At 37.7% G+C, this 27,879-nt stretch overlaps 2 protein-coding genes across 2 annotated transcripts; both read left to right on the forward strand.

Moving 5' to 3' along the window:
• Positions 1-2,176: 2,176 nt before the first annotated feature.
• Positions 2,177-6,024, forward strand: LOC101686444 (fatty acid-binding protein 9). The gene is made up of 4 exons (XM_004774220.3): positions 2,177-2,279; positions 4,698-4,870; positions 5,601-5,702; positions 5,865-6,024. The coding sequence occupies exons 1-4, from the start codon at positions 2,207-2,209 to the stop codon at positions 5,913-5,915; spliced, it is 399 nt and encodes a 132-aa protein (XP_004774277.1). The 5' UTR covers positions 2,177-2,206; the 3' UTR covers positions 5,916-6,024.
• Positions 6,025-16,676: 10,652 nt separating this feature from the next.
• LOC101686730 (myelin P2 protein) lies at positions 16,677-23,928 on the forward strand. The gene is made up of 4 exons (XM_004774221.3): positions 16,677-16,799; positions 18,491-18,663; positions 19,188-19,289; positions 20,310-23,928. The coding sequence occupies exons 1-4, from the start codon at positions 16,727-16,729 to the stop codon at positions 20,358-20,360; spliced, it is 399 nt and encodes a 132-aa protein (XP_004774278.1). The 5' UTR covers positions 16,677-16,726; the 3' UTR covers positions 20,361-23,928.
• Positions 23,929-27,879: the final 3,951 nt, after the last annotated feature.

The following is a 27,879-nucleotide window of genomic DNA, read 5'->3' on the forward strand; positions in this document are numbered from 1 at the left end:
TGGAAAGGTGGGTGTTGCAGTGTATGAGGCCAATATCATATGATACATGTATCTGGTTGTTTTGAGAGTCCAAATTGATCATGTAGGCAAAGCTATTTATTTAGGCATATCAATTACAAAGGCTTAAGCTGCGAGTAACAAAAACTCAGACACACGTTGTTTAACAATAATGAAATTTATTAATCCATATATTCAAAATTCCAGAAATAAAATGGTCTTAGTTCCGCCCCACTTTTCCACACTGCCATCCTCAGTTTGGTCTTATCTTTGAATTGGTAACACAGTGGATGGAACAGTTTTGCATTTCATACAAAAAGCAGAATGTGCGGAGGAAAAGAGAAAGCGTCCCTCTGGCTCTTTCTTTTAGGGGCCAGGGACTTTTATGGAGGCCAGAAGTTTTACTTTCCCTTTTGTCTCATGGGACAACTGCATTCTGGACCACAGGGTTGATTTCTGAATCAATCAGTGGAAAGGAAAGTGGAACAAGGATGATCACACTAATGTCACCTTAGCCCACTGGCAGAGTATATAGCCACCATCACTTGCTATCTTTCAAGCAGACAATGTTAATACACATCTAGAACCAGGAAAGCAAGAGCTGATCATTTGTTCTTTATTTGAACATCACCTCTGAGTATGTTTTCAACTGTTAAGGCACTTACTTTGGGGAGAGGTCTCAGTTTCCTGAAACTGATTCTGGGATTTTCACTTCCCCTGTTCTGCCCACCCCCCCACACACATAGTACATCTATAAAGATATAGCATTGTAAATTTCGTCTCTATGTGTTTTCATCAAAAGAAATTCTTTATCCCACTTAAGTTATAACACTGTGGTACCAAAATGTCAATCTTTTTTAAAGTTTGTTTTTTCCATAAACAGATGATTTAAATAAGTACTTCTCAGAATTTAAAAAATATTTGACCCAGGCAGAATATCATATGAATATTCTTTTTCAGGTGCCTAATTTTCTAGCCTTCTTCAAAACTACTGGAATTCAAAGCTGAGCTATAACTCTCGAGCCTCTGAATCTGATCCTTTTCAGTAAAGACAAAATTGCAAAGCCCATATATGTGCATTACAGAAGATGATTTCAGAAGTCACTGTAGAGAGATTTTAATTATACTGCCTTTGCCTTTTAGGATGCAGATATCAAGATGTCCTTTTTCTCTCTAAAACTTCCCCTCACAATTTCAAGTGATATCTTACTTTATTTTATTTATTTATTTGACAGAGATCACAAGTAGGCAGAGCAGCAGGCGGGGGCAGGGGGTGGGGGAAGCAGGCTCTCCGCCAAACAGAGAGCCGGATGCGGAGCCGATCCCAGGACCTGAGATCATGACCTGAGCAGAAGGCAGAGGCCCAACTCACTGAGCCACCCAGGCACCACGCTATCTTTTTTTTTTTTTCCCAAGGAGTATTTTAATTTTTTTTTCCCCAAGGAGTACTTTAATTTTAATCCAAGGAGTATTTCAAGATTACCTTGTGAGCCTAAAAGATGAATTTTCCAAGCTTAGCTCCATATCCTTTTTAGGGCTTAAGTCACAAAACAGCAGCCAATGGTAATTTTTACCTTTCTTCCCAGTGGGCAATTACTGTTGATGAACAACAATGATAATATTAATAATACTCTATACCTCACTCCAAGCAACTGAAGACATTTCAGTTACATTAATATCAATTCATCAAGCCTGCAAGGAAGGGAGGGGAGGATATTATTTTAATGAAGAATGTACTCTGGAACCATGACTTGTCCAAACAAAAACCAGCTGAGGTGGACCAAGCAAAGATGTGCTTCTATTATCAGGTGGGAAAACAACCTTAGTCAGGAGTTTATTGGACATTTGTTGGGATATTCCTTTGGCATTGACTCAGCATTTAAATTTCAAAGGGCTGATGTATTGAAAATTGTCTCCATTCCACAAATAATATTTATCAGGTGACTTGGGAGTATAAATCTCTTTCCTAGAAGCTATAATCATCGACTTAAATTCAACTTTACACGTTGATTTTCTGTTTCTCAATTTGGAGGTAAACAGAATGAGTCATGCTGGTACCTAGAATCTTTGGTCTTGCTGCTGCCCATTGGTCATTGCAGAAAAGTCACATGATGAAGATGCCTTTTAAATAAAGGTACTGGCAGCATTGCATTCCCTAAGTTCCTTTGGCTTTTGGTTGTGAGTGCCTCTATTCAGCAAGCTTTCCATCATGATTGAGCCCTTCTTGGGAACCTGGAAGATGATCTCCAGTGAAAACTTTGAGGAATACATGAAACAATTGGGTAAGAAATACCATCACGAGATTTGGAAAGTGACAATACATTTTGTGATGTGGTTAGGTTTGCATTTTACAATGAATTTTCCTACAATTCTCTCTTTTGTGATCTTAGGAAATAGTCATGTAAGATTAACAAGGTTTGTGTGTCTGCTTTTGATTTTTTTGGTTACTAGCAGTAACTGTCTCTTCGTAAAATACAAGGTTCACAGAAACTTCCTTCTAGTCATTATCTGTATATTTAAGTCCATTTATTCTTTTTGAAAATACTTCCTCATCCTCTCTACCTTCATCATTTCAACTAACAACATTTCCTAGCTTCAAATTTACAGATAGTGGGGCTCCTGGGTGGCTCAGTGGGTTAAAGCCTCTGCCTTTGGCTCAGGTCATGATCCCAGAGTCCTGGGATCAAGCCCTGCCTGCATCGGGCTCTCTGCTCAGCAGGGAGCCTGACTCCCCCTCTCTTTCTGCCTGCCTCTCTGCCTACCTGTGATCTCTGTCAAATAAATAAATAAAATCTTCTAAAAAAGACAAATTTACAGATATTAATAATATCTATAATTAAATTTATCATTTAAATTTGTTTCAAGGTTTCTTTTAAGTCACAACTTCAAAAGAATGATAGCAACAAATGAAATTTCTAGTTGGTTAATATTTAAAGTCTTCATATATAGGGGAGATATTTTAAAAATATTTTGAAGAATTTCAAATTTTTTATTGGAGAAATGGAACATTTTTGCTCATTGAATGTCTCACCATTGGCTATTTCTCAGAAGTATAAACCCTGTTCACCCTTTAGCTCTACACTCAAATTGAATAAACATCAATTACAATGGCTCAGGCCTATAACAACTAAACTGTTCTCACTAATGCTAGAAGAATGGTAATTATTTAATATTTGTTAAGTAATTTTTAATATTTAATGAAAAGAAGTCTCCTTTGCAATAATAAACTGTATATAAAGCCAAGATTTTTTTTCTTTAAATTTGGCTGAAATAATCAATGCATAACAAGTCACTGTGTGCATAATGTAACATTATGCATTTGTCCCTTTTTCATACTCAGTATTAACTTTCCCAGGGAGCCATATGAAACATGTTTCCCTGTTTTTCAATGGATTCATAGACTCTCCTGTTTTGAGTTTAAATATGGGGGCATCTAAGAAACTTTGGGCTTACGGCAAGAGCTGTTGTGATTGGGAGCTGAGCTTAGGCAGAGACTAAGAGCTGAAAGCCTACTGTGTGCCATGGCCATGTTAAGTCCTTTCACTTCATCTCCCAGCACACCTAGGAGGCAAGTACCATGGTCATTCATGTTCCGCTACTGAGAAATCTGAAGGTTAGAGAAGGGAAATAACGCTTGAACTCACAGGTGACAAAGCCTGCACAGGCAACTGTCTGGCTCTTCTCTCTTTTGTGACCTGCAGGTATCACTGCTTTTCTGTAGTCAGGTGTGTCTTATCAGTTCCACAATGTAAACGTAAAATCGCGTTCCATATTGATACAGAGAGAGAGGCCTCACCTCTTCTGTCTATCCATTACATGAATCAACTTTGGCAGTGGGACATCCCCAGCCTGAACAACAGGGCCAGGCTCTAAGCCAAATTGTGCAGTTTGCCTACTTCCTCTTTACTTGGCCAGATCTGAATGTAATCCACAAATAAGAGAGGAGCTTGGACTTCATTACCTTTTTTAAGGAATTTATTTATTTATTTATGAGAGAGCAGGGCAGGGGGCTGAGGGAGAGGGAGAGACTCCCAAGCAGACATCCTGAGCAGGGACCCTGCCCAATCCTATGACCCCGAGGTGATGACCTGAGCTGACTCAGGAGCTGGACGCTTAACCGATGGAGCCACCCTGACACTCTGGAGCTTGGACTTTATAAGTCATTATCTTTTAGAGTAGTTTAGGTACTCTGAAAATTACATTTCTTATTTTGCTTTTATTTTTTTAAGTCACTATGATTCTTTAGACTATTAGAAAACCTGTAGCTCTGCTGATTAACAGACACATCACCTAGAATAAGCCTCTCTATGTCTCTAGGACACTGTGTACTCATCTTTAAAATGAGGATAATAACACCCTCTGCACTGTTGTTAGAACACCCCACGAGTTAAGGAATGAGGTCTGATCCCCTGAAAGGTATCAGACAGATATACATTTTAGATGAAGCATGAGTCTGGAAGATTTTAGATGAGGCACAATTCAAAAAGTGAATTTAGCTTTTCAAAATGTCAAGTGTAATTACTAGATATACCTTCTGAATGGGCTTGTTTGGCTCAACCCCACTATCACAGTGAGCACTGAAGAAATTACAACACATTACCTAAAACCTGAATGGAGGAAGAATATATTCTCTTCCAATGGCTTTCCAAAAGGGTTGTTAGCACTTCCTAAATGTCTTCTGAAGGCATGTTGCCTTACAGGGATGAGCACAGCAGCCCGGAACCTGGCGGGGTTAGCAAAGCCAAGAATTAGTATAAGTGCCAATGGGGATGAAGTGAACATCAAAACAGAAAGTTCCTTCAAGAACACTGAGATCTCCTTCAAACTGGGGGAAGAGTTTGATGAAACCACAGCGGACAACAGACAAGTAAAGGTGAGCACTAAGTCTTCCTGGTATTCTACAGTCCAGGAAAAACAAAACAAAACAAAACAAAACAAAACAAAAAAAGAAGGTCATTGAGCATGGTTCATACATATCTAACTTTATTAATGACCAAGTCAGCTTGGGCTTGTTTTGTTAATTACTATTGAACAGCTCTAAAGCCAACCCCTTTGCAAATTATGCTGATGGTTAACAGGGCCAAAAACCTGGACATGTTTTCATTTTTGTGTGTGTGTGTGTGATCTTTCTTTGTCACTGTATTAAAGAGTATAGAGAAGAGAACAATCATTCACAAACAGTTTAGATATTGTCTGTCTGGGGCGCCTGGGTGGCTCAGTGGGTTAAGCCGCTGCCTTCAGCTCGGGTCATGATCTCAGGGTCCTGGGATCGAGTCCCACATCGGGCTCTCTGCTCAGCAGGGAACCTGCTTCCTCCTCTCTCTCTCTGCCTGCCTCTCTGCCTGCTTGTGATCTCTCTCTGTCAAATAAATAAATAAAATCTTTAAAAAAAAAAGATATTGTCTGTCTGGAGAAGAAGAACATTAATTGAATAATCTCTTGAGACTTCTCTAGTTCAATGATATTAAATTATGATAAGAACTGAGGGATGAATTTGGGAGGAAAAGCATGTCAAAATAGAAATGAAAAATAGACGTCTAGTCTCCTGTAGTTTGGAGTGTAGTGAATTGCTATCCCTAACTGATTCCTTTATGCATTTACAGAGCATCATAACATTAAACAATGGTGCAATGATTCATGTCCAAAAATGGCTTGGTAAAGAGACAACAATCAAAAGACAAATTGTAGATGGAAAAATGGTAGTGGTGAGTTTTCAATAAATCAAATATTTTAGATACTCCTGTTTGATGCATGCCTTTTGAGTTCCTCAGTGGCTGTGCGTCCTGAATTGAGAGTCTGGGGAAGAAGGGGCAGAGCAAGTTGAAACTGTCATCCACCAACTCTAATAGATCCCTTTTTGCTTTTAGGAATATATCATGAATAAAACTGTCAGCACTCGAATTTATGAAAAGGTATGAAGGAAGTGTCTACATCATGGAAACTTGTTCACTAACAGGATGCTGGGACTTAAAGAAGATATGCCTCAGGGCCGGTGATTTAAAAATTGTCCAACATAAATTTGCTCAATAAAACCAACAAGTTAAGTGCAGTTTTGGAGCTCTGTAATGGTGAGGGTTGGGGACAAATGGATTAACTGGTGAAGTAAGAAGCTACTTGCTCACGATGTGATGATAAGAGCACCAAAGTCCCCCTAAGCCTCTGTCCACCTTACTTCCATAAGCCTTGAGTTCCCTTCGGTGGACCTACTCCATTTAGGTTAAGACTTTCTGTCAAAGAGCGCTCTGTGGAAATTCCTGGGACCTCACAGAGGGCTTGATACACTGGAGATACAATCACTGGAAACTACTTTGGGCTACACAGATGTTGAAAACCAACACTGCTGACTTTTGATTTTAGCAGAAGGCAGCTCTGTTTAACGTCTTGAGATAGGTCCATCACAAACAGAGCCTGCACCTCATACACTGTGGTTGAATTATTATGGAAAAACATTTAAAACAATTATTGTCTTACATATCGGTAAGCCCATTTAAAATAATCAGGCTAGGGCGTCTCTCACCACTGTTTACAGCTCAGTCTTTGCAGAATGACATTATGTTAAATGCCAGTCCTGAATTTCTAAATGCCTTGTAACTATATAATTATTAGAGCTACACAAAGTACCTTATAATTTCATTCAGGACTGCTGCTAGGAAGTACACTCAGGGCGTAGAGCAAAACACAGTGATATAGGTAAAATTAAAATGTAAGGTCTGAAAACCTGAGGCGAGGAAAAAGGAGGAAGAGTAAGAATTATGTAAATCTCATGTTGTACCTTAAATTTGAAAGTAGGTAGTAGTTGATCAAAAATAAGTCCTGCGGAGTGCCTGGGTGGCTCAGTGGGTTAAGTCTCTGCCTTCAGCACAGGTCATGATCTCAGGGTCCTGGGATCGAGCCCCACATTGGGCTCTCTGGTCAGCAGGGAGCCTGCTTCCCTCTCTCTCTCTGCCTGCCTTTCTGCCTACTTGTGATCTCTCTCTCCGTCAGATAAATAAATAAAATCTTAAAAAAAAATAATAAGTCCCGAGACTTATGTTTAATATGCATTAAAGCAGAATGTCCATGTAATTTGTTGTCTAAAGTGGAAAAGGGCTGTATCAATAATTATACTCAGATAATAGGCATAAATGGGAACTGCCCTAGGCAACCTGGGGGGAATGGCCACCTTAGTAGGATGAAATTTGAAAGGTCACATACAAAAGCACTGAGCATGGGTTGGGGCAAGAAATGAATCAAGTAAGGAGGCCAAGGAAGGGAATTAGTGTTGTCCTATTGAGACCAGAAACATACAGCTGTGCACCTGAAGCGATGGGCTTTGTGTTGGCCACCCAGCTGCTGGGTATGGGCAGTGACAGTCATTCCTACATGACTTGTGTTCCTCCTTCCTAAAGGAATCAAGTGTATACAAAATGTAAACCATACTTGCTCTCCAGAAGTCAGAGACTCTCAGCCCCCAGGGTGTCCTTGCACAATGAGGAACATGGACCAGTGGTTCTTTAATCAGAGGACGGTCTGCAAGGTGGATACGGATGACAGCTACTTAGCAATGCCCCTCCGAGCAGGGATTGAAAACTTGCAACCCTCAGGAAGAAGACACTACTCTAAAAAGCACTAGGCTCTTACTCATTTAAATCTTTGGATTTATAGCATGCCTAGGTGGCTGTTGGTTAAATAATATCTGCCTTTGGCTCAGGTCACGATCCCAGGGTCCTGGGATTGAGCTCTGATTGAGCCCAACTAAGCTCCGTGTTAGGCTCCCCACTCAGTGGGGAGTCTGCTTCTCCCTCTGCCCCTCCCCACCACTTGCACATGCACTCTCTCAAATAAATAAATAAACTCTCTTAAAAATTAGTCTTTGGGGGCACCTGGGTGGCTCAGTGGGTTGAGGCCTCTGCCTTCGGCTCAGGTCGTGATCCCAGGGTCCTGGGATCGAGGCCCGCATCGTGCTCTCTGCTCGGCAGGGAGCCTGCTTCCTCCTCTCTCTCTGCCTGCCTCTCTGCCTACTTGTGAGCTCTGTCTCTGTCAAATAAATAAATAAAATCTTTAAAAAAAATTAATCTTTGGATTTACAGAGGCATACTTTAGAAAAGAATAATATAGTTCTGAATTTTCAAGATTTATTTCTCTTCTCTTTATGCTATAGCTCAAGATACAAGGAGCCAAAATGAATCAAAAGCCCAATGTTGAGTCTTTAGTAGACTGAATTAAACATACACTAAGTAGCTGTCATCTGTATCCACTCCTGAGGAATCCATTCACTCAACAAATTCTTACTCTGACAACTATTCAAAACCATGTTAGGTGCTGGAACACAGCACCATCTTAGGCCTGGAGTTCACAACTTTTGATGTTTTAAATAGCCCAGCATCTTGAAGCCCTATTGCTTTTACTTTTATTATCAGTCAACTCATGTCAAAAATTCCTGTAGGAAAAAAAAAAAATTCACTGAAGTTCATACTTAGAATCATTTGTCTTTGCAAAGGACTTTCACATGATCAGTCTCCTGGTATGTCTGACTTGCCTTCAAAAGTCATCGTCTATCTGTAAGTAAATTATAACATGCCATATTTGTCAAGTTGTACTGGATTTTTATCGTTATCTATCTGTGATTATAAAATAGCATGTCACATTTGTTAACTTGTGCTGGAAATAATGGAACTTTTCATTACAGTGACTTGAGGATTAAAAAACCATTATTTATTCACTTTCCAAAGGGGTTTGAAAAGGAAGTGAGAGTAGTTTTTATAAACCACACAGGGAAATATATTTTATTTTTCAATATTTTTAACCTAAATGACTTAGTAGTAAGTCAAATTCCATCACATTTCAAATCCACATTGAAGTTTGTCCAAAAGCATTAATTACCCAAAGATCAGTCATATTAAAATCATGATTAATACTACTACCAAAGAATAATTCACCAGATTTCCTTTTTTGGTACCTAGAACTACTTAGTAAATCACCAGCAAAATTATTTGAACATTCTTGGTCTATTTAATTTTCGTACTTTTTGCACAAAAATGCAATACACACAAAAGTCCATGATTTTCTTCACTGGCTATAAAAAGATAAGTGACTATTCCAAAGATAATAACCAAGGGTAGATGAAAAATTAGGATGAACTATCAGGAAATAACTTAATCTCAAAGTTATAGGTTAAGACTTCTACACTGAAGTTTAGGGAAAGCATAGTTTGTCCATTTTAAAGTTTGATATCTAGACCCTGTGTAATTTTTGGAGAGGGATAAGACTGGGGAGGAACCATCTAGACACCACCCCATGCTAGAACGGGACTTGTCTGGTACCCCAGAGATGACTCTCAGTGCCCTGGAACAAATGGGCTTTGAGAAATGTCCAGAGTAGGACTTGAATCTTGCTTCTGCTGTGAACACCCATGTGAGCATGCGCGAGCTGCTTTCTACTTTGGTTTTCTCCTTCGCAAAATGGGAGTTTGTCTACTTCACAGAGTTCTGTAGATGGAAAATTAGGGTAAGATATCAGGAAATAATCTAATCCCAAAGTCTTAAGATTTCTAAATTGAACGTTTAGAGAAAATACTGTGTGTGAGTACATATGTGTGTACATATGTGCGTAAATGAGAGATCAAGGTCTTTATACCATCTTAATTATTGAAAACATTTATAAGATATAATCAAGAAATACAGTAGGAAACAAAGTAGGTTACCTATATAACACACAACTAGAAAATCACTTCAACTCTTATGGGTTTATATTTGTTCTTTATGAAATAAAGCTAGACACAAAAATGCTTCTCACTATGCTTTGTGATGAATTATTTTTCAAGGATTTCTTTCTCCCATCAGATGTAAGGGAGCAGATGGCCGAGTCCTCAAAAGTATTTGCTATGGCTCTTTATGCTAATGCCTGGAAAGTACAGCCTCTTTAACGCTGTGAATGTCACTTTCTCACTAAGAGGGAAAAAATGCAAATAGAAGAGAAAAACTGTGGCCAGCTTGGTATATGCTATAAAGACTAACAAAAGAAATGGAAATACAGAAATTGTCTTCTATTTCCTCCCCAGTGAATGGGGAAATTTAATTCTCAGGTGTTCTATTAGGAATAATGATTTGAAATCTTAGACTAGATTCTGAAAAAGAGGCCATGTCTGTTGCAGTCTAGTAAAAACAAAGCTAAATGCATTGTTTGAAGGAATAAAAAACCACTTCCCTTTCTTTATTGACATTCAACAAAAGAAAGCTGTTAACCACCTTTGGGCAGCATAAATGTCACAGCAACTGTCACCATAGCAACCCAAAGGTCAAATATCCACTGGTGACTAAGACATGATTTGCATTAAGAAAACAACTATAATCTCAGTGTTCTCCATCGTAGAGAAAAACACACAAAATCTGTAATAGGAAATATCTGGCCTGAAGTGCCATTGTCACCTTCTGTCAAATAGCTTCCTTGTGGTTGGTGGGGAGGAGGGTCACCAGATGCCTCAGTGGCTGAGTTCTGACGATAAATCCGATCATCAGTCTCATAGCATCTGGTGCCTAAACAAGTCCATAAGGGATCTTTCTACATAATAATGGTTCATTGGCTCTTTTATGGTATCCTCACCAACTCCATCTGCAAGTGATAGAGAATAATAATTAGGGAAAAAAGAAAATAATAATTGGATATTTTAATATGTCTCTAAATGTTTTCTTAATGTCTGTCTTCCTGACTAGAATATAAGACCCATATGGGCAGGAACTGTTGCTGCTTCACTCACCATGTTCCCTCCCGTGTTAGTTGAGTTCAATAAATTTGTATTAATTGCATGCATGCAGGTGAGAATATGTACAATGAATTTTGGAATTACCTTACATATGCTTTCCTAGTGGTATATTATGATCATGTCATCCTTGAACATGGAAAGAATCACCTGCTTTTAAAAAAACTGACTGGACAAAACCCTCAGATTGTTTTTCAGAGTCCACAATCTCTCATGGTTCACCTCCCCCTCCAATTTCCCTCAACTCCCTTCTCCTCTGGGCGGGGGGGGGGGAAGGTTGGGGGAGCCAGGTGGTGGGTATTGAGGAGGACACGTATTGCATGGAGCACTGGGTGTCGTGCAAAAACAGTGAATTCTGTTACGCTGAAAAGAATTAAAATATATATATATATATATATATATATATATATATATATAAAACTGACCGGAAGCATGACCAAATGTAGGAATGAGTGTTGTAATTAAATTTCACACTTAGATATGACCCACAGCCAATGTCTTTTCTGTGCTTCCAGTGGGTATGAAAAAAGAAAGGAAGAAAAGGCAGGGGAGGTAGAAGAAGGAAGGAAGTTTAGGAGAAGAATATTATTGATCATAAGCACAAATTTTAGATGCTTTCATAATATTTATTATATGAGTTAATGCAAAAATAACTCCCATAAGTAGAAAATCTTATATTTTCTTCATTTAGTCAGTGAACAAATATTTATTGACCATGTCCATGTATGGTGTTATGGACTTGGGCTACTACATGAGGAAAGTCACATGTTGTCCCTGTGTATATGGAATCAAGACTTCAGTGGGCGATATACATATTAATTAAATGATATCCAAAATTAATAAAAATTGCTATTGCAGTAACTGTTCAATGATGTTATACTAGAAAAAGGTTAAGAAAGATGATTGAGTTGAAATCTAAAGGATGTCAACCCAAAGGTAGGAAAGTACAATTGAACTGAGGTTTAAGGATTAACCATATGGGAGTGGTTAGACATTCCAGGAAAGGAGAAGAGCATGTGCAAAGATCCTGGTAGAAGCAAGTTGGAAATTACTACTTTCTTTTCTATTCTCTGGGAGATTTTGTGTAACATTGATGTTATTTTTTTCTGTAAATATTTGTAAGGATTCCTTGGTGAACTTTATGGGCCTGGGGTATCTTCGTGAGAGAAATTTTAATGATAGATTCAATAATAATGGATTTGGGAGTATTTACATTTTGTGTTTTCTAAGGAATTTATAACATTGCTTTTAAATCTTAAAATCTATTGGCATGAAGTAGCTCATATTTTCTTATGATCTTTTTAATTACTGTAAGTTATGTAACTATAATTTTTTAATAACTAAGATACACTGATATGCCCTTTTTTATTCCTGCAATCAATAACTTTTGACTTTTTTTATAGTCCATTTTGCTAAATGTTTTGCCAATTTTATCAGTCTTTTTCTTTTTAAAATATTTTTCTTATTTATTGAGCGAGAGGGAGAGTGAGCACGTCCAAGCAGGTGGTGGGGGGCAGTGGCAGAGAGAGGATCCTAAGTGGACTCACCACAAGCATGGAGCCCGATGGGGAGCTCACTCTCATGGCCCTGAGATCATGACTTGAGCTGAAATCAACAGCTGGATGCTTAACTGACTGAGCCACCCAGGTGCCCCTCAATTTTGTCAGTCTTTTAAAAAAATGTTGGTTTTGATGATATTTTCCATAATATGCCTGTTTTTATTAATATCTTCTCAGTCAATCATCTAGTTCTGTGGACTCGTGTTTCTTTTGCTTTTTGAACATATTTTCCTATCTCTTTGCTCTATTTATGTATTTAAGATTTTATTTATTTCAGAGAGAGAGAGAGCATGCATAAACAGGGGGAGAATTTGAGGAAGAGGGAGGTAATCTCCAGCAGACTCCATGCTGATGGCAGAGCTCTATGTGGCTCTCAGTCCCAGGACCCCTAGATCATGACCTGAGCCAAAACCAAGAGTCTGATGATTAACTGACAGAGCTACTCAGGGGCCCTTCTATTTATTTCTGATTTGATTAACAGTGTACATGAAAAGTTGTGGTGATAATTTATATTTATGATGACATTATCTTCTTTTGGAAAGAGTTTGTTTCAGACTGGTAGCTAGGTTCACTGGCTAACCAGATCACACTAAACTATTTTTAAGAATTGAATTGCCATTAGCACAGGCCTATTTTTTTTTTTTTTTTTTTTTTTTTTAGTTTTTTATTTTTTTTTATTTTTATTTTTTTTTTAATTTTTTATTTTTTATAAACATATATTTTTATCCCCAGGGGTACAGGTCTGTGAATCACCAGGTTTACACACTTCACAGCACTCACCAAATCACATACCCTCCCCAATGTCCATAATCCCACCCCCTTCTCCCAAACCCCCTCCCCCCGGCAACCCTCAATTCACCTTTTTCCCTATGCTGCACCCTTTCAAAGTCCTAAACCAAAGCATGATGATTAACCAGGATTCTCCTTCATTTTTCCCCTACACTTTATAACACGGTCACAAATATTCCTCACACTTCTGTCTCTCATCTGCCTTTTACAGAATTCATTAATCCCTAGAGGGCCAGTAGCTCTAAATATTGCAACTGTTTCTCTGGCCTTGCCTTTTTCACCCAAATCCTAGACCCTTAATTTTTCTCTGCTTTTTTATCTCTCTGGAGCTTTGAAGAATTTAAAAAAAAATCTGTTTTTTCTAAGATGTCATAGTTGGAAATTTAGTTTAATTAATTCATCTCTCATAAGGAAGTGAAAATTCTGAAGTCCATTTTTGTTTATTCAATTATTTTTTAAAATGCCCATTTTATTTATAATAACACATTATTTGGTGTGCTTTTCATACTACCAATTATGATCATAGTATTACTATTTTACAAGTATACTTTTACTATAGAAAGTAAGCTCCAAAAAGAGTGCCTAGTAAGCTCCAAACAGTGCCTAGAACTTAGTATGCTCTCAATATTTTTGCAATTAAATGAATGAAAGGAATGGAGTCAGATCTTTAGCCCTCAAGTGAATGATCATGAATTCTTTGTTTATTTACTATAGGACGTCTGGTTATCACTTTTCCGAATATATAACTGGATGTAGCTTGAAGACAATGGTGTGAGGAATATTTACATGATATATGATAAAGAACAAGCTTTCTTTATTTTGTTTGGACCTCTGGGTGCTCTTTTCAGTGTATGATTCAAGTAGCTTGCCTTATCATGAGAATTTACATAGGCAGTAAATCTATGAAAGGTTGAATCCATGCTATAAACAGACTACTACTACTATAAATATTTAGTTCAAGTCTAAATAAATCTATCTAGTGATAGTATGGTTCTGGTGTTTATTATCCATTCTTTTTCACTAGGATACTAATTACTTGCTTAGCTAGGATTGACTTAATGTCTCAAGCCGGCTTTAGTGTGGATCTTCACTCATTGCTTTGATCTGGGCCTTTGACTCACATACCAGCCTCAGCATTTTATATTTGTCTGGATACATCTGGTTCATTCCAGCAGGCAGGTACCTTGCTGATATGCTAAAACAGAAATTCTTTTCTTTGTTTAAAATTGCTTCAAAGTTAAAAGCCCTTCCAATACATAGCTCAATGTTTATATATATATATATTTAAAGATTTTATTTATTTATTTGACAGACAGAGATCACAAGTAGGCAGAGAGGCAGGCAGAGAGTGAGGAGGAAGCAGGCTCCCCGCTGAGCAGAGAGCCCAATGCAGGGCTTGATTCCAGGACCCTGGGATCATGACCTGAGCCGAAGGCAGAGGCTTTAACCCACTGAGCCACCCAGGCGCCCCTCAATGTTTATATTTTGACTCTGCGGCTATGCCCATGAACAATCAGGGACTGCTGATAACTCATACTACTCTCCTTTACCAGTCCCTCTGAATACAAGGGATCACCTCAAGTGGGGTGGTTTGAGAGTCCTTTACAGATTTAGGCAGAACTCCTAAATTTTGAATGTTATACTTCTCAATAAAGTAGGGTCACAAAATTTTTTTTTGAGGACAAAATGATATCATCATTCATTTTTATTAAGTGTTTTGGATAAGAAAATATCACATTCTTGGGGCACCAAGGTGGCTCAGTCAGTTAAGCAACCAACTCTGTTTAGGCTCAAGTCAGGATTTCACAGTTGTGGGTTTGAGCCTGGGTCGGGCTATGTACTCAGGGTGGAGTCTGCTTCAGATTCTCTCTCCCACTCCCTCCCACTTTCTCTCTCTCTCTCAAATAAAGAAAATCTTAAAAAAAGAAAATAATACATTCTCTAATCAAAAGCCCCTTTTTCTTCATAGCTGTTTCTTCTATCCGAGTATAATGTCCTTCCTCCAGTTATATTCTCCTGGGCCTAGGACTGGGTTAGTTGCTTAACTGAGGAAATTTTCTAGTCACTGTTTCATTCCCACTTTGATTTATCCATGCATGAGTAATATAAGGTGATACTTGGACTCACAGTGTATGTTTCCATATTTTGACCCACCTTGGACCCTAACAATATAAATGCAATCATTGTGGCTCACCTCTGACATTGGTAACCTAAGCCCAGGAGGCCAGCAGGTCTACCTGTTAATGAGCAAACTGATCATGGGAAAATATTCCATTGTTGTGAAGAGAGCCAACCTGTGTAAAAATATTTACAACCTCACAGTCAGGACTGATGGCAATATAAAAAACCAGTAGGAAAAGTTATGGCAGTAAGAAGGTATTCTGAGGAGCAACACCTACATTTGAAGTAGTTTTATATCTTCTCTGTCTAGTCAAAGACTTGGGCTCTGATGTACCATAGTAGCCTCATGACTTTTACCTCTCCTGATTTGGGGGCAGAAATGAATATCTCTGTTTAGTCACATGGTGATGTCAGTATCATCTGACCTTTGGCCAAGGCCTCTGCGCATATGTGATGTAAAGGGAGCAATGTAAGATAATAATCCCAAGTCCGGGCTAGAGAACAAGGCCATGTCCAAACCTTGCCTCTCCTCATTCAAGTCCTGGGAGCAAGTTACCTAACCTTCTCATTGGTAAAATGGATGTAATAATAGTACTTAACTCTTGGAGATATTGAGAGAATTAAATGAAATAATCCGTAAAAAGCACTTGGCATGGTGGCTGGCCCACAACGACCTCTCAGTATATATTAGAATTATTTACATAGAAAATCCTTCTCTTTATAAAACTGAAGATTTATTTTAAAGGGCTTAAACTCAAAATTGTTGTATTAACTAAGAACCTGCTCAATTTGGACTTAAGTTTTTGGTTTTTTTTTAGATGAAAATCTTTGTTGTGCCAAAGCCACATCATGTTCTAGCGCTACTTTTTATCCATCCCATGAATACAATTTCTGTGCTCTGCTGTAATAGACTGACCGTATTGTCTGCCTACTCTGCCTGCCTGGGATATGTGAACTATGCCAAGCCTCCCTTACCTATGAATACTTCCTCACACTGCTTCCCTGCATTTCTCTCCCACAACATATTTGAGGCAGTTATCACAATACTCATGGACATTTTCCTTTCTTTCTTCTCTTTCAATAAGAATTCTTAATTGTGCAGACTCAGGATTGAGAGTGACTAAGATGCCTAAACACACACACACACACTCTCTCTCTCTCTCTCTCATTCATGCTAATATAATTTAGTTTGGTATAGGATTCAATTCATGGAGTCTTTTCCAAAGCATTAAAGACTAAGCACTTCTTAAAAATGTAAGATTGACCAAACATTTTTTTGAAGATTCAAATAGTGCTTTCATTGATCTTTAAAAAAATTTTTTTTGGAGACTAAGGAAACATTATGTGGGGGTTTCTTTTGTCCCAATGGATGATTCATTGCCCAGTCCTGATACTGCTTTTCCCCATTGGGTCTCTGTGAGAGTCACATGCTTTGGACATCTTTGAAAAGAATCTTCTGAGCCTTCAGCATCTGAGTCTCCTGAATCTCATCTAGAACTGGGTTGAATTCTCCTCCATCACAATGAGCAACAAATTCTTGGGCACCTGGAAACTTGTCTCCAGTGAGCACTTTGATGATTACATGAAAGCTCTGGGTAAGAAATGTTTCTTGTAGCTCTGGTTGAGAAGATCCTTTTTTTCAGAAAGCTGCATGCCTATTTCCTTCTAACTCTTTTTCCAGGACTCTGGGGAGGTTTGCACAGGCTGAATTATAATCCTTTCCTGCAATTAATCTCTTTGGTCATTCCAATAATTTACTGCATTTCATTTGTGGAAATTGTAATAGATTTTAACCTAAGAGCTGCTTAATTGTGTGGAGCTCCCACTGATTTCAAAGGTAGTTTTGTATCAATAGGGCTTTGCTTTCAGAGAAAAGAAATCCTAAAGGCTTAGGCAACCCATCATCTGGTTCCTTTTATAACAGCTGAAATGCTTTTAAGGTAAGGAATTGAAGTTAATAGAAAACCTCAATTTAAAATTTTGATGTTTAGCTAAACCAGACATTTACACTAATTTCTGTTAGGCTAACATCAGAATTTCCTGTATTTGAAGCGATGGATGAAGATGGAAAATCCAGTCCTTAGTTTTATCAACTTTATTTTACACTATTTCTAGGAATGTTCCATGATATGAGCACAGCAGGTATGAATTGTCTTTGGAAATTTCCAGAGCTATATAAATATAATCGAAAGTGGTGCCAATGACCCAGGTTTCTATGCTTGACAAAGGGCCTGTAATTTTACTTACCTGCATAGAAAGCTTATGAGAAGAGTTGTATTCTTAGGTAAAAACGAGAAAAATCATGTTACGTTACCTAGAAAACTATGAGAACTTATGGGGACAGATCCGTACTGTGAGATTGGTTGGATTTAAGGATTTGACTTTACAGCTGAGGAAGAAGGAAAATACAAGAGCATCAATGACAGACTCCCTAATTCTGTCATTTTCAAATTTAGAATGCATAAGATCACCTCAGGATTCGATATAGTGTAGGTTCTCAGGCTCTACTGCGGAGATTATATAGAATATATATTTTCATATATTTATATGAAACTAGTTTTCCCTTCATTTATTGCTCTCATTTGACATTTCTCCTTTTCCATGTATTTAGTCTTAGTAATTTCTCCTTTTCCATGTATATAGTCTTAGTAATAGTAGTAATAAAATTTGAGTGTTTAATTTTGTTTTCTTTTCAAACAAGGAAAAATTTTTAAAATTAGTTTATTTGCGATTACATGTAATGATAGAGATCTTGAAAGGAGATGGATAGATTTTTCCCACCAGTTAATTTAGGGGCCATAATAAAATTGCAGAAATAGGATTCTATTAAGGATGTGGGGAGAGTTCTTTTCTATATCCACAGTATATTACTGAAGAGAAAAAAAATCGAAGAACAGTGTGTATCTGTCATAGTTGCATTGTAAAAACATCCATAGTATTTATATGTAAAAAACTAAAATTTCTGGAGTGATTCATACAAAACACTGGTGATTTTCAAAGACTGTGGGATTAGATGTAAAAGGGGTTAACTTGTACTATTTAAGTTAAACATGTTTATCTTTAAAATCTGCAGATATTACTCTTATAATAATAAACTTAAAATATTTAAGTCGATGGACACGCATTTCCGTTAGATGGTGAAACATGGGAGGAGATCCTCAGTAGTCAGTGATACTACGCACCGTCTCCACACCAGATGAACAAGTGAGGATAGAAAGTGGCCATGTGTAGTCTCTACAGATACATCTCCTTGTCAACATAATTCTAACATTCTCTTGATTTTCAGGTGTGGGGTTAGCCACCAGAAAACTGGGAAATTTGGCCAAACCCCGTGTGATCATCAGCAAGAAAGGGGATATTATAACTATAAGGACTGAGAGTACATTTAAAAATACAGAGATCTCCTTTAAGTTAGGTCAGGAATTTGAAGAAACCACAGCCGACAACAGGAAAACAAAGGTAAATTTTAATCTTTCTCTTATCCATTAGCTCATTCTCCGGCTTGAGAAGATACTTCCTGTTAGTATTCAAAAGAGTAGACTATGCCATTCTATTGAAAATTGGGGCACCTGGGTGGCTCTGTCAGTTAAGCATCTGCTTTTGGCTCATGCCATGATCCAGGGTCCTGGGTTTGAGCCCCTCATCGGGCTTCCTGCTCAGTGGGGAACCTGCTCCTCCCTCTGCCTGACGCTCCCACTGCTTGTGTTCACGCATGTGCATGCTCTCTCTGTGAAGTACATAAAATCTTTATTAAAAAAAAAAATGAATGTGCCTTGGGGACACCTTGCTTGATCTCAGGACTGGGAGTTTGAGCCTCACATTGGGTGTGGAGCCTCCTCTAAAAAAGTACATTAAATTAAATTGAATAGAAAATGAATGTTCTTCATGAGACGTCTATTATGAAAACAGTTCGATACCAAACGAACTGCTTCTTTAATCAACTACGGTCCAAGCAACTCGGTTATGTGAGCTTGTCATTGCAGAGCATGGTGACCTTGTCAAGAGGCTCGTTGAATCAAGTGCAGAAATGGGATGGCAAAGAGACGACAATAAAAAGAAAGCTGGTGGATGGGAAAATGGTAGTGGTAAGATTATTTTTGCTTCTAAATACAAAAATAATGGTATTTAAATAGGGAAATTGGTTACATTGTTTTCAAAGTATTCTTTTTTCTTTGCAATACCCATGAAAAAGAATGGCTAAGAATAAAGTCAGAACTAGTGGTTAGACAATATTTCAGTCCTGAAGACTCCTCTATAGCACTTCAAGTATAGATCCAAGATTTTAGAAACAACAAAGCTCATATGTTATTTTAGGAGTAACAACAGTAAGTCAAAGAAAGAATGGCTGAATCTCCCTATTTTGGACTCACAAAGAGAAAAGCAAGTCCAAGTTATAAATACAAAACAAACCTGCCTAACGGCTCAATTACATAATATTTGTAGGTATCTGAGTGTTTTGCTTCCAAGAATTCAAAGTAACTTGGACCCCACCGTGTCAGTGATTTAAGCTCAGCTCATGGGAGACCTTTTAGTCAGCAGATCAAGAGTAATGTCCAGGGTTACTTGCAATGGCATCTAGTAATTCTCTTGTTTTAGCTTCTGTGCTTACTAATACATACACTGAACATAGACTCATGTCATTTTAAATGTTCTTTTTCCCTTTAGTTCAGAGGTTCTTATCCCTAGCTACAAAGTAGATTTGCATGGGGAGTTAACACGAATATGGGGCTCTCAACACAGATTAATTAAATGCAAATCTCTTGGGAGAGAAGGAACCATCAGTATTTTTAAATGTTCCTCAGATGATGCAAATACGCATATAGTTTTGAAATCCACTTTTAGTGAATTTAAATGCACGCAAATTATGCATTAAAACTTGTCACTTTAAGAAAATTCTTCCACATAGTAACATAGAATGATGTCAAAACTGCTTCTCCTGTTCCGATGGTCATAATTCCAAATTGCCAGAGACTTGACATACTGATGTTCTACTCCTTTCTAAGTTTAATCTTATGAGCTTGTTTTTATCTTCTGTTGCTATGTGCAAATTTGTCGTTCCCTAGTTTGAGTTTTAGATACTCAATGAATCTTTCTCTTTTCTCAAGGAATGTAAAATGAAGGGCGTGGTCTGCACCAGAATTTATGAGAAGGTCTGAGAAAATCATTTCCTCCTTGAAGTGATATATGATCATTTTATGTTGGAAATCAACGGTTTTCATTGGCAAGGCCCCAACTGCTCTGCAATATGTTTCTCTGCTTTTGCTTTTGTCTTAATAGATGAGATAGGTAAAGGCCTAAAGTGAGGATTAATCTAAAATTCAGTATTGTTTAAACATTTTCAATTTGTATGCATTTCCTTACTGTATTAAAGTATGTATATTGGCCACAGCTAAATAGTTGATAATGTCATTTAATTAGCTGTGAAATTCTAACTTGTGTTGTACTTGGTATATCGAAAGGATAGTAAAGCAAGTAACGTAAAAGGAAGTCAATGGGGAGGAAGATGGGAAGTGAGAGAAACTACAAGAAGGGGTTGTTTTAGATCAAAGTTCTAGTTCAGGCAGAGGGCAGCCTCCGCTCCCTATGGACAGTGAAATGCACAGATATTAAGGGTAGAGTTCAATCTATTGTGACAAATGCACGCGCCCATATAACTCACATCCTGATCCAGATAATGATACATTTCCTTACTCCCAGAAAGTTTTCTCAGGCTTCTTACTAGTCAGTTTCTGCCCTCTCCCACCGCCACCAGAAGCAAGTAGTCATTTGGCTTCTATCATTTGGGTTTTCCATTATACTTTTCTTTAATGTGTGGGTTTTTATACAAAGAAAGGTTATTTTTAATTCAAAAAGGTATGCATTTTTTTAAGTGAAAAGACAACCAGGGAATTTTTTAGACCCTGAAAGAGGAAGTCAACTGCTCCCAGGTCACACAGTATGAGCCATCACTTGTACACGCAAACATACCGTATTCGTCTGCAACCACAGAGCTCATATTGTTTTATCTTCTGCTTTTTGCGAGTTTAACAAAGATTATTCCACATTTCAACAGGTGCTATACCATAATTTACTATGATTCTATAATGTAATGGTTTTATTTTTAAGTTAACCCAGTTTGGAGTTATCACATTATTGTGCAAAAATTACCTTTATGCATGTACCTGATTGTGCTGGATACTTTTTCTAGGAGAGGGATTAGTAAATTAAAGAATATGGAAAACCCGATGTATATTTCTGTATTGCTTTCCTGAGTGTTGTTAGTGATGAGGGACCAGCAGTATACCTGTGAAGGGCAATGTACAAACACAGGTGCTATACCGATGCTAACAGCTACTGTATGTTTTATGTGTGCCAAGCTCATTGACTCTCTACCAGACGATTTACGTGCCATATTGCCATATTTAATGTAATTTCACATAACAACCCTATTAGGTAGATACTATTATTATCTCCAGTTTATAAAAGAAGAAAGAGTGTAGAGTAACTTGTGCAAAGCCCCAAAGTGGTAGAGAATGAAGAAAGGTCATTTGCTAAACCTTTGCTCTATTTTGTCTCCTTGGCCACACCTGGCTGTTAGAAACTTGTCTGTTTCTCATAAAATCTCTAAAAGTGCACCATTAGACATTATTTTTTTGCCAGTTCTCGAATTTCATATAAATGGAGTCATACATTATGTATTCTTTCTGTTTGCCTTTTTAAACTCAGTGCAGTGTTTCTGAAATTCATCCATATTGTTGCACTCAGCAGCGGTTTGCTCTTTGATTGCTATGTAGTGTTCTGTTGCGTGACTATAACCCCGTTTGCTCCTCCATTCTTCTCTTAAGACAGTTGGGCTGTTTCCAGGTTTTGGCCAAACATATTTTGATGAATAAAGCTGCTGTAAACATTCTCATACAAGGTTGTTGGAGGACATATGAGTTCCTTCCTTTTGGGTCAATAACTGGGCATTGAATTACTGGGTCTAGTTGATTTTTGACAGGCAGGAATAGAGACTACTGTGCCCAAGTAATAATGAAACTCTTTCAGATGTATGTTAGAGCAAATGACAAATGTGCTGGTGTTTTAGGGGCCAGGATTTTCACTGTGGAAGAGGAACATGCAACTATGGAATGAGGAAGGCAAGAATGAATCGTGTGAGAGTGGATTGAGATAGATGTAAATTTGTGGTTTCTAAGGCATGTGTATATATATGTGCACATGTGTATGTAATTGTACATGCATGTCTGCAAATGAATTTATGAGGTATATATATACATGTATTTATGTGTATGTGTATATACACCCAAGTATTTCCCAGATCTATCTGCCCAAAGAGCTTAGAAGCAATGACACTTCAGTAGGAATGAATCCACCTGCTTCCCAGACTTTGGGGTCCAATGTCATTACCCACTAAAAGGACTGAGAGTTCCTTGGAGAAACAACTAATTCTAATGTGGGGTTAGGGTAGTTATAAGATGAGCCTGAAATATCTTATTACATCAGAAAGGATGGAAGTGTTTAAAAAAATAATAGAAGAATACCAAAAATATGGAAGCCAGCTTGGAGGTGTTTCCCTTTATTAAAACTGCAACAGTTTTAAAAAGTAAAATAATTGAGAAAAAAATCATAACTTATAAACCATGGAAGGAAAAATAAGGATCCATGAATCTATAACGATAACAGGGAGAATGAGAAGAGTCTTCCTTATAGCAGAATGCTGTGGGCTGACCAGTACATGTGGAAGGAGTGCTAGAAATGGAAAGTCATCATTTTCCAACTATCACAGTAAATATTGGCTCAGGCAAGAATTGCCAGTAGATGTTAAATCTGGAGGGAAATTTAGATTAGGAGAAGGATATTACTTTGGTCTTAAAGTATCTCTCCACAAATCGCTCATTAGTTATTAGCAGAAAAAACAGTTTATGCCATGGAAAAACTAGACAACTCCTTGACTGGGGAATCACCCCTAGCATCTCCAAAGAGGGACAGAAGAACCTGTGTTTTCAATTGTGATACCCTGAGAAGGAACATCACTTATGTAGTCTTTCAGTCCCGAATCCCCATCTGTGCGTATGGATTCCCCTAATCATGGGGAGACATGAGACAAATTCCAAATGAAGAATGTTCTATTGAAAAAGAGGAGGAGAGTGGTGTTGATAAAATTTTTCAAAAATGTAATTGTCATAAGAGTCAAAGAAAGGCTCTGTGGAAATTTTCTAGATTAAGTTACATTCAAAATATGTGATGACTAAATCCAGTAAAAAACAAATTGAAATATAGATGGCAAATTAGGTTAGAAGTGTACTGGGATTATACAAGAGAATATCATTATTCTTGGGAAACACACCCTGGAGTATTTGGGGGTAATAGGCCATAATATATGCAATCTACTTTAAAAACTGAAAAAAAATGTATGTGTATTTGTCTGCGTGTATATATACTAGTGAGAGCAATTGATAAAGCAAACGCGGGTAAAACTTAATAGACAAATCTGACTAGAAGCTAATATGTCTTTTCTTTGTAAGAGTTTGGTTTTGCAACTTTTCTGCAAGTTTAAAGTTATTTCCAACCAAAAAAGAATATATTTTTTTTAGCTCCACTTGGCCAAGTCCCTCTCTGCCCCTGGGTATTTGATCAACACGTGTCTGAGAGGCATCATAACTGAGGTGTGGTTTTTTTATTTATTTATTTTTGGCTCCAGCCAAATAAACCCATAAAAAAGGAGAGTTTTAAAACTGTGGTGCTATTTTTAGAGGTTGTAATAATATGACTTGCAATAAAATGTATTCCTCAATAAACATAATTGCTCTATTATACCAAAGTCATAAGCAGTTTCTGTTTTTGGAACAGGAAAAGTGGAACTGCACTGATAATGAGAAAGACAGAATGATCATTTCAGCAGGTGCTACATGTTGCTAGATTTGAAAAAGATTTTTGAACAACCAGAAGTAGGGGAGGGAGCTAGTGTTCTGCAGTATTCAGAAACAGTCTAGAATATAATTTTGATTCTCAATTCTTCTTGATAGAACAAAAAGTTCTTTTTGGGAGAACATGGGGGCTAAGAGCAATCAGATTACCTAGTTTAGATTCCAGTTTGCTGCTTACTCGCTGTGTGTCATTGGGCAAGTTACTTAACTTCTCTGCCCCTCAGCTCCTTCGCTGTAAGAATAAGGATAATAATAGAACATTCTTCAAAGAGTTGTGAGGGATAGATAAATTAAAATATGTAATGTCCTTGGCATAGGAAAAGCCCTAGGGAAATGTCTTTTGTTATTATTTACCTAGTAACATATATGATGCTCAAATAGGTTACTTCGTTACACCTCAAAATGAAGGGAATTCACAAGATCTCAGAGCTGTTGATATTGATTTACAGACCATGTGGCTAAATTTATTAAAAACATTATTTATACAAGCATAAAAACAATCAAGAGACCTACTTATGAGCATATCACTGCCTAGAAATAGCATAGTATGTAGATTTTACCAATAACACTTTTAGTTTCGTGTTAACTGTAATATTTCTAATTTTTTACTAAGTTACTCTGGCTTAGCTTTTGGGAATACTTCTTCTAAACTGAGTGGTACCTCTTTAAATGTGGCTGCATGTTAGAATCATCTGGAAGTTTTTAAATACCCCAATACCAAGATTGTACCACAGACCCACTAAGTCATAGTGTATGGGTGACAGGTGAGACCCAGGCGTCGGTATTTTTCCAGGTAATTCCAAAGTGTGGCCATTTTGGGGACCACTGTGCCAAAGTCTTCCAAAGCTAGAAATTTAATGTAGGCTATTATCACATTGCCATCCACTAAAATGGAGTGAAAGGTCATCAAAGTCAGGAGTACTAAATGTCCCCAACATGACACTAAATAACAGTACGTAGTGAAAATGCTATGGTAAAATCGACTCAGATGTAATCAAGTCTTTTGTTAGGAAAGCAACTGTTTACTTCTTATCTTTATTTCCACAGAAGGCAACGCAATTGGCCATTATCCATGACATATGGAAAAGTCGAGTTTTCAAAATAGCAAAATGTGGAGCAACAGGGAAAACAAAGCTATAAAATAATGCTAAAACTGCTGCAAAAGAGAAACTATTTTTTTTTTTCAGCAGGATTTAGGAAAGAAGTTCAAATCTCTCAGAAAATGTAGTACGGGACTAATTTTTGAAATAGCAACTTTCATATTTTGCTGTCTATTAAAAATACCAGTGATGACATGCAAGTGTTTAGATCTCAGTTACCTGACTGGGATTTGGACACTATCTAAAATCCTCCTCTTAGCAACCAACTGCAATGCAACAGGTTTTTTTTTTTTTCCCCTCTTTTTTTTTTTTTTTTTTAAAGATTTATTTGTTTATTTGAGAAAAAGAGCGTGAGGGGCAGGGCAGAGGGAGAGGATGAGAGAGTCTTAAGCAGACTCCCTGATGAATGCAGGGCTTGATCTCATGACCCTGAGATTGTGACCCGAATGGAAATCAAGAGTCAATGCTTAACTCAATAAGCCACCCAAGGGCCCCTAGGCAACACTTCTAATAGGTCTGCTGCTGCAAAGTGAACGTCCCAACAACACCAAAGGACTGATGCTTCTATACTTAAAGGGCTTTGAAAACTAGATATGTGAAAGTCTTAAGTTTCACACTCATTATGGCCAAATAATATTATTCTTTTGTTGGAATTTAAGATAGACAAGAATTTTTGCACAATCCTGAATTTGGCATTATAGTAGGCTTATTCTTGATTTTCTATAATTGCATTTGTTTTCAAGTTATTAATGCAATGTCAATGCATGGAAGTTACATTAAGTAAGATAAAGAGTGTAGGGGAGCCTCCTTGCCCAGTTTAGCATCTGACTCTTGATTTCAGCTCAGGTCATTATCTCAGGGTCCTGGGATGGAGCCCTATGTCAGTCTCCCAGCTTCCCTCGGAGTCTACTTATCCCTCTTCCTCCCCCTCTGCTCCTCCTCCTGCGCTCTCCCTCTAACATTAAATAAATAAATAAAACCTTAAAAAATAAGATAAATAATGTAGATGAAATTGATGATAGAGTTCAGGTTTAAAACTTCCAAAATAAATCATTGGTAGGCTTGTACTGTATTTTCTTGATGTAATTTGGCATTTGGTGAATACTTAGTGCACTTAAAGCCAGCCAAACCTAAAAATTTGGGTATTTATTAAACCTATCCTATGTTATACCATATTTCATTCATCTCAATCCTGTTTTCCTCAGCTAGATGGCACTGTTTTTTTATGACTTATTTATTTGAGAGTGAGAGAGAGTGCGCATGAGCAAACGGTGATGGTGGGGGCGAGGGGGTCACAGGGAGGGGCAGGAGGAGAGAATCTCAAGCAGACTCCCCACAGAGCACAAGTGTGGGTCTTGATCCCAACACCCATGAGATCATGACCTGAGCTGAAACCAAGAGTCCGGCCACCCAACTGACTTAGTCACCCAGGCACCCCTAGACTGCAATGTTAAAATCAAACACAAACAGAGACCAGACTCAAAATTTCCCTGAGCAAACAAAACCAGTTTAGCCATATAAACAAAATTTAATTTAGTTCATTTTGCAAGACAAGGGAGGCTCAGTTGACCTGGGTTGCTTCGAGCTTATGCCTGTGATGATTATAAGCAGAACTTAAATTGTACCCCCAAACTGATAAGAAATAGCCACTGAGCAAGTCCATTTCATTTAAGAAGATTCTAATATTGTAACCAGTTGCTGTGAAGAGGAAACAGTTACTGCCTCCAGATTATGTGAACTGCGTTCTAACAACATACCTCTGAGCATCATTCCATGTTTTGGTTTAGGTGTCCCTGGTTGCAAACTGTCTTTTTGGTGTGTACACAATAAACTTCTACTAATTAATAGTTCAGTGCTTCATTGGTTTTATGTTTTTTTCTGAACTTGTGGGAGTTTGCTGTTGAAGGTGACACCAAATCTTAAAACTGCTTTGTGTCCATGAAGGCTTCCAGGAAAGTGCTAGGTCCCAGTGACTTTTAATTAATGCTTGACTGATAAGGGAAGGTGCAAGGCATCTATTGCCTATTTCATGTTTTAGAGAGGCAGTAGGAGTGTAACAGCAAGAATCCTGTAAGCAGAGCGAGAACACATGGATCTGAAGCCGGGCTTTGCCACTTGTGATGTCCTAATTTGTATAAGGGGGACAATAATGGCTACCTCACACAGTTGATGCGGGAGGAAATATTTCATGCATCTGAAAGTGCTATGTAAAGTGTAATGCGTTATTTATATGTAAAATATTGTCTATTGTTATATCACACATATAAATCCTTCTATTCAGCATATAGGTTTTTTGTTTTGTTGTGTGTGTGTGTGTGTGTGTCTGTGTGTGTCTGTGTGTGCATGAGAAGTATCCCAAACAATGACTATATGGAAGCTTTCCTATTACTTATCAGGCTCCTAAATGGTTAGATGTTAGAAAAGAATTGAATAAAGTTGAATGTGTTACAATCTTGCATCATTCCATTAATAAAAGGAAGCAGATCCTGTAAGATGCTCTTAATTGGTGTATTATTCAGCATTTAAAGTCATGGGCTTGAATCCTTTTTGACCTTCTGTAGCTGGTTGACCTTCTGTAGTTCAGTTCCATTGCAAATCTCCAGTTTCTCCAGCTTTAATAGGAGGGACTGATCTAGATGATCTTTAAGATTTCACTTATTTGGGGGCAC

Source organism: Mustela putorius, unplaced genomic scaffold (genome assembly GCF_011764305.1).
Source record: "Mustela putorius furo isolate JIRA1106 unplaced genomic scaffold, ASM1176430v1.1 tig00003846_pilon_pilon_pilon, whole genome shotgun sequence".
Taxonomy (NCBI): domain Eukaryota; kingdom Metazoa; phylum Chordata; class Mammalia; order Carnivora; family Mustelidae; genus Mustela; species Mustela putorius.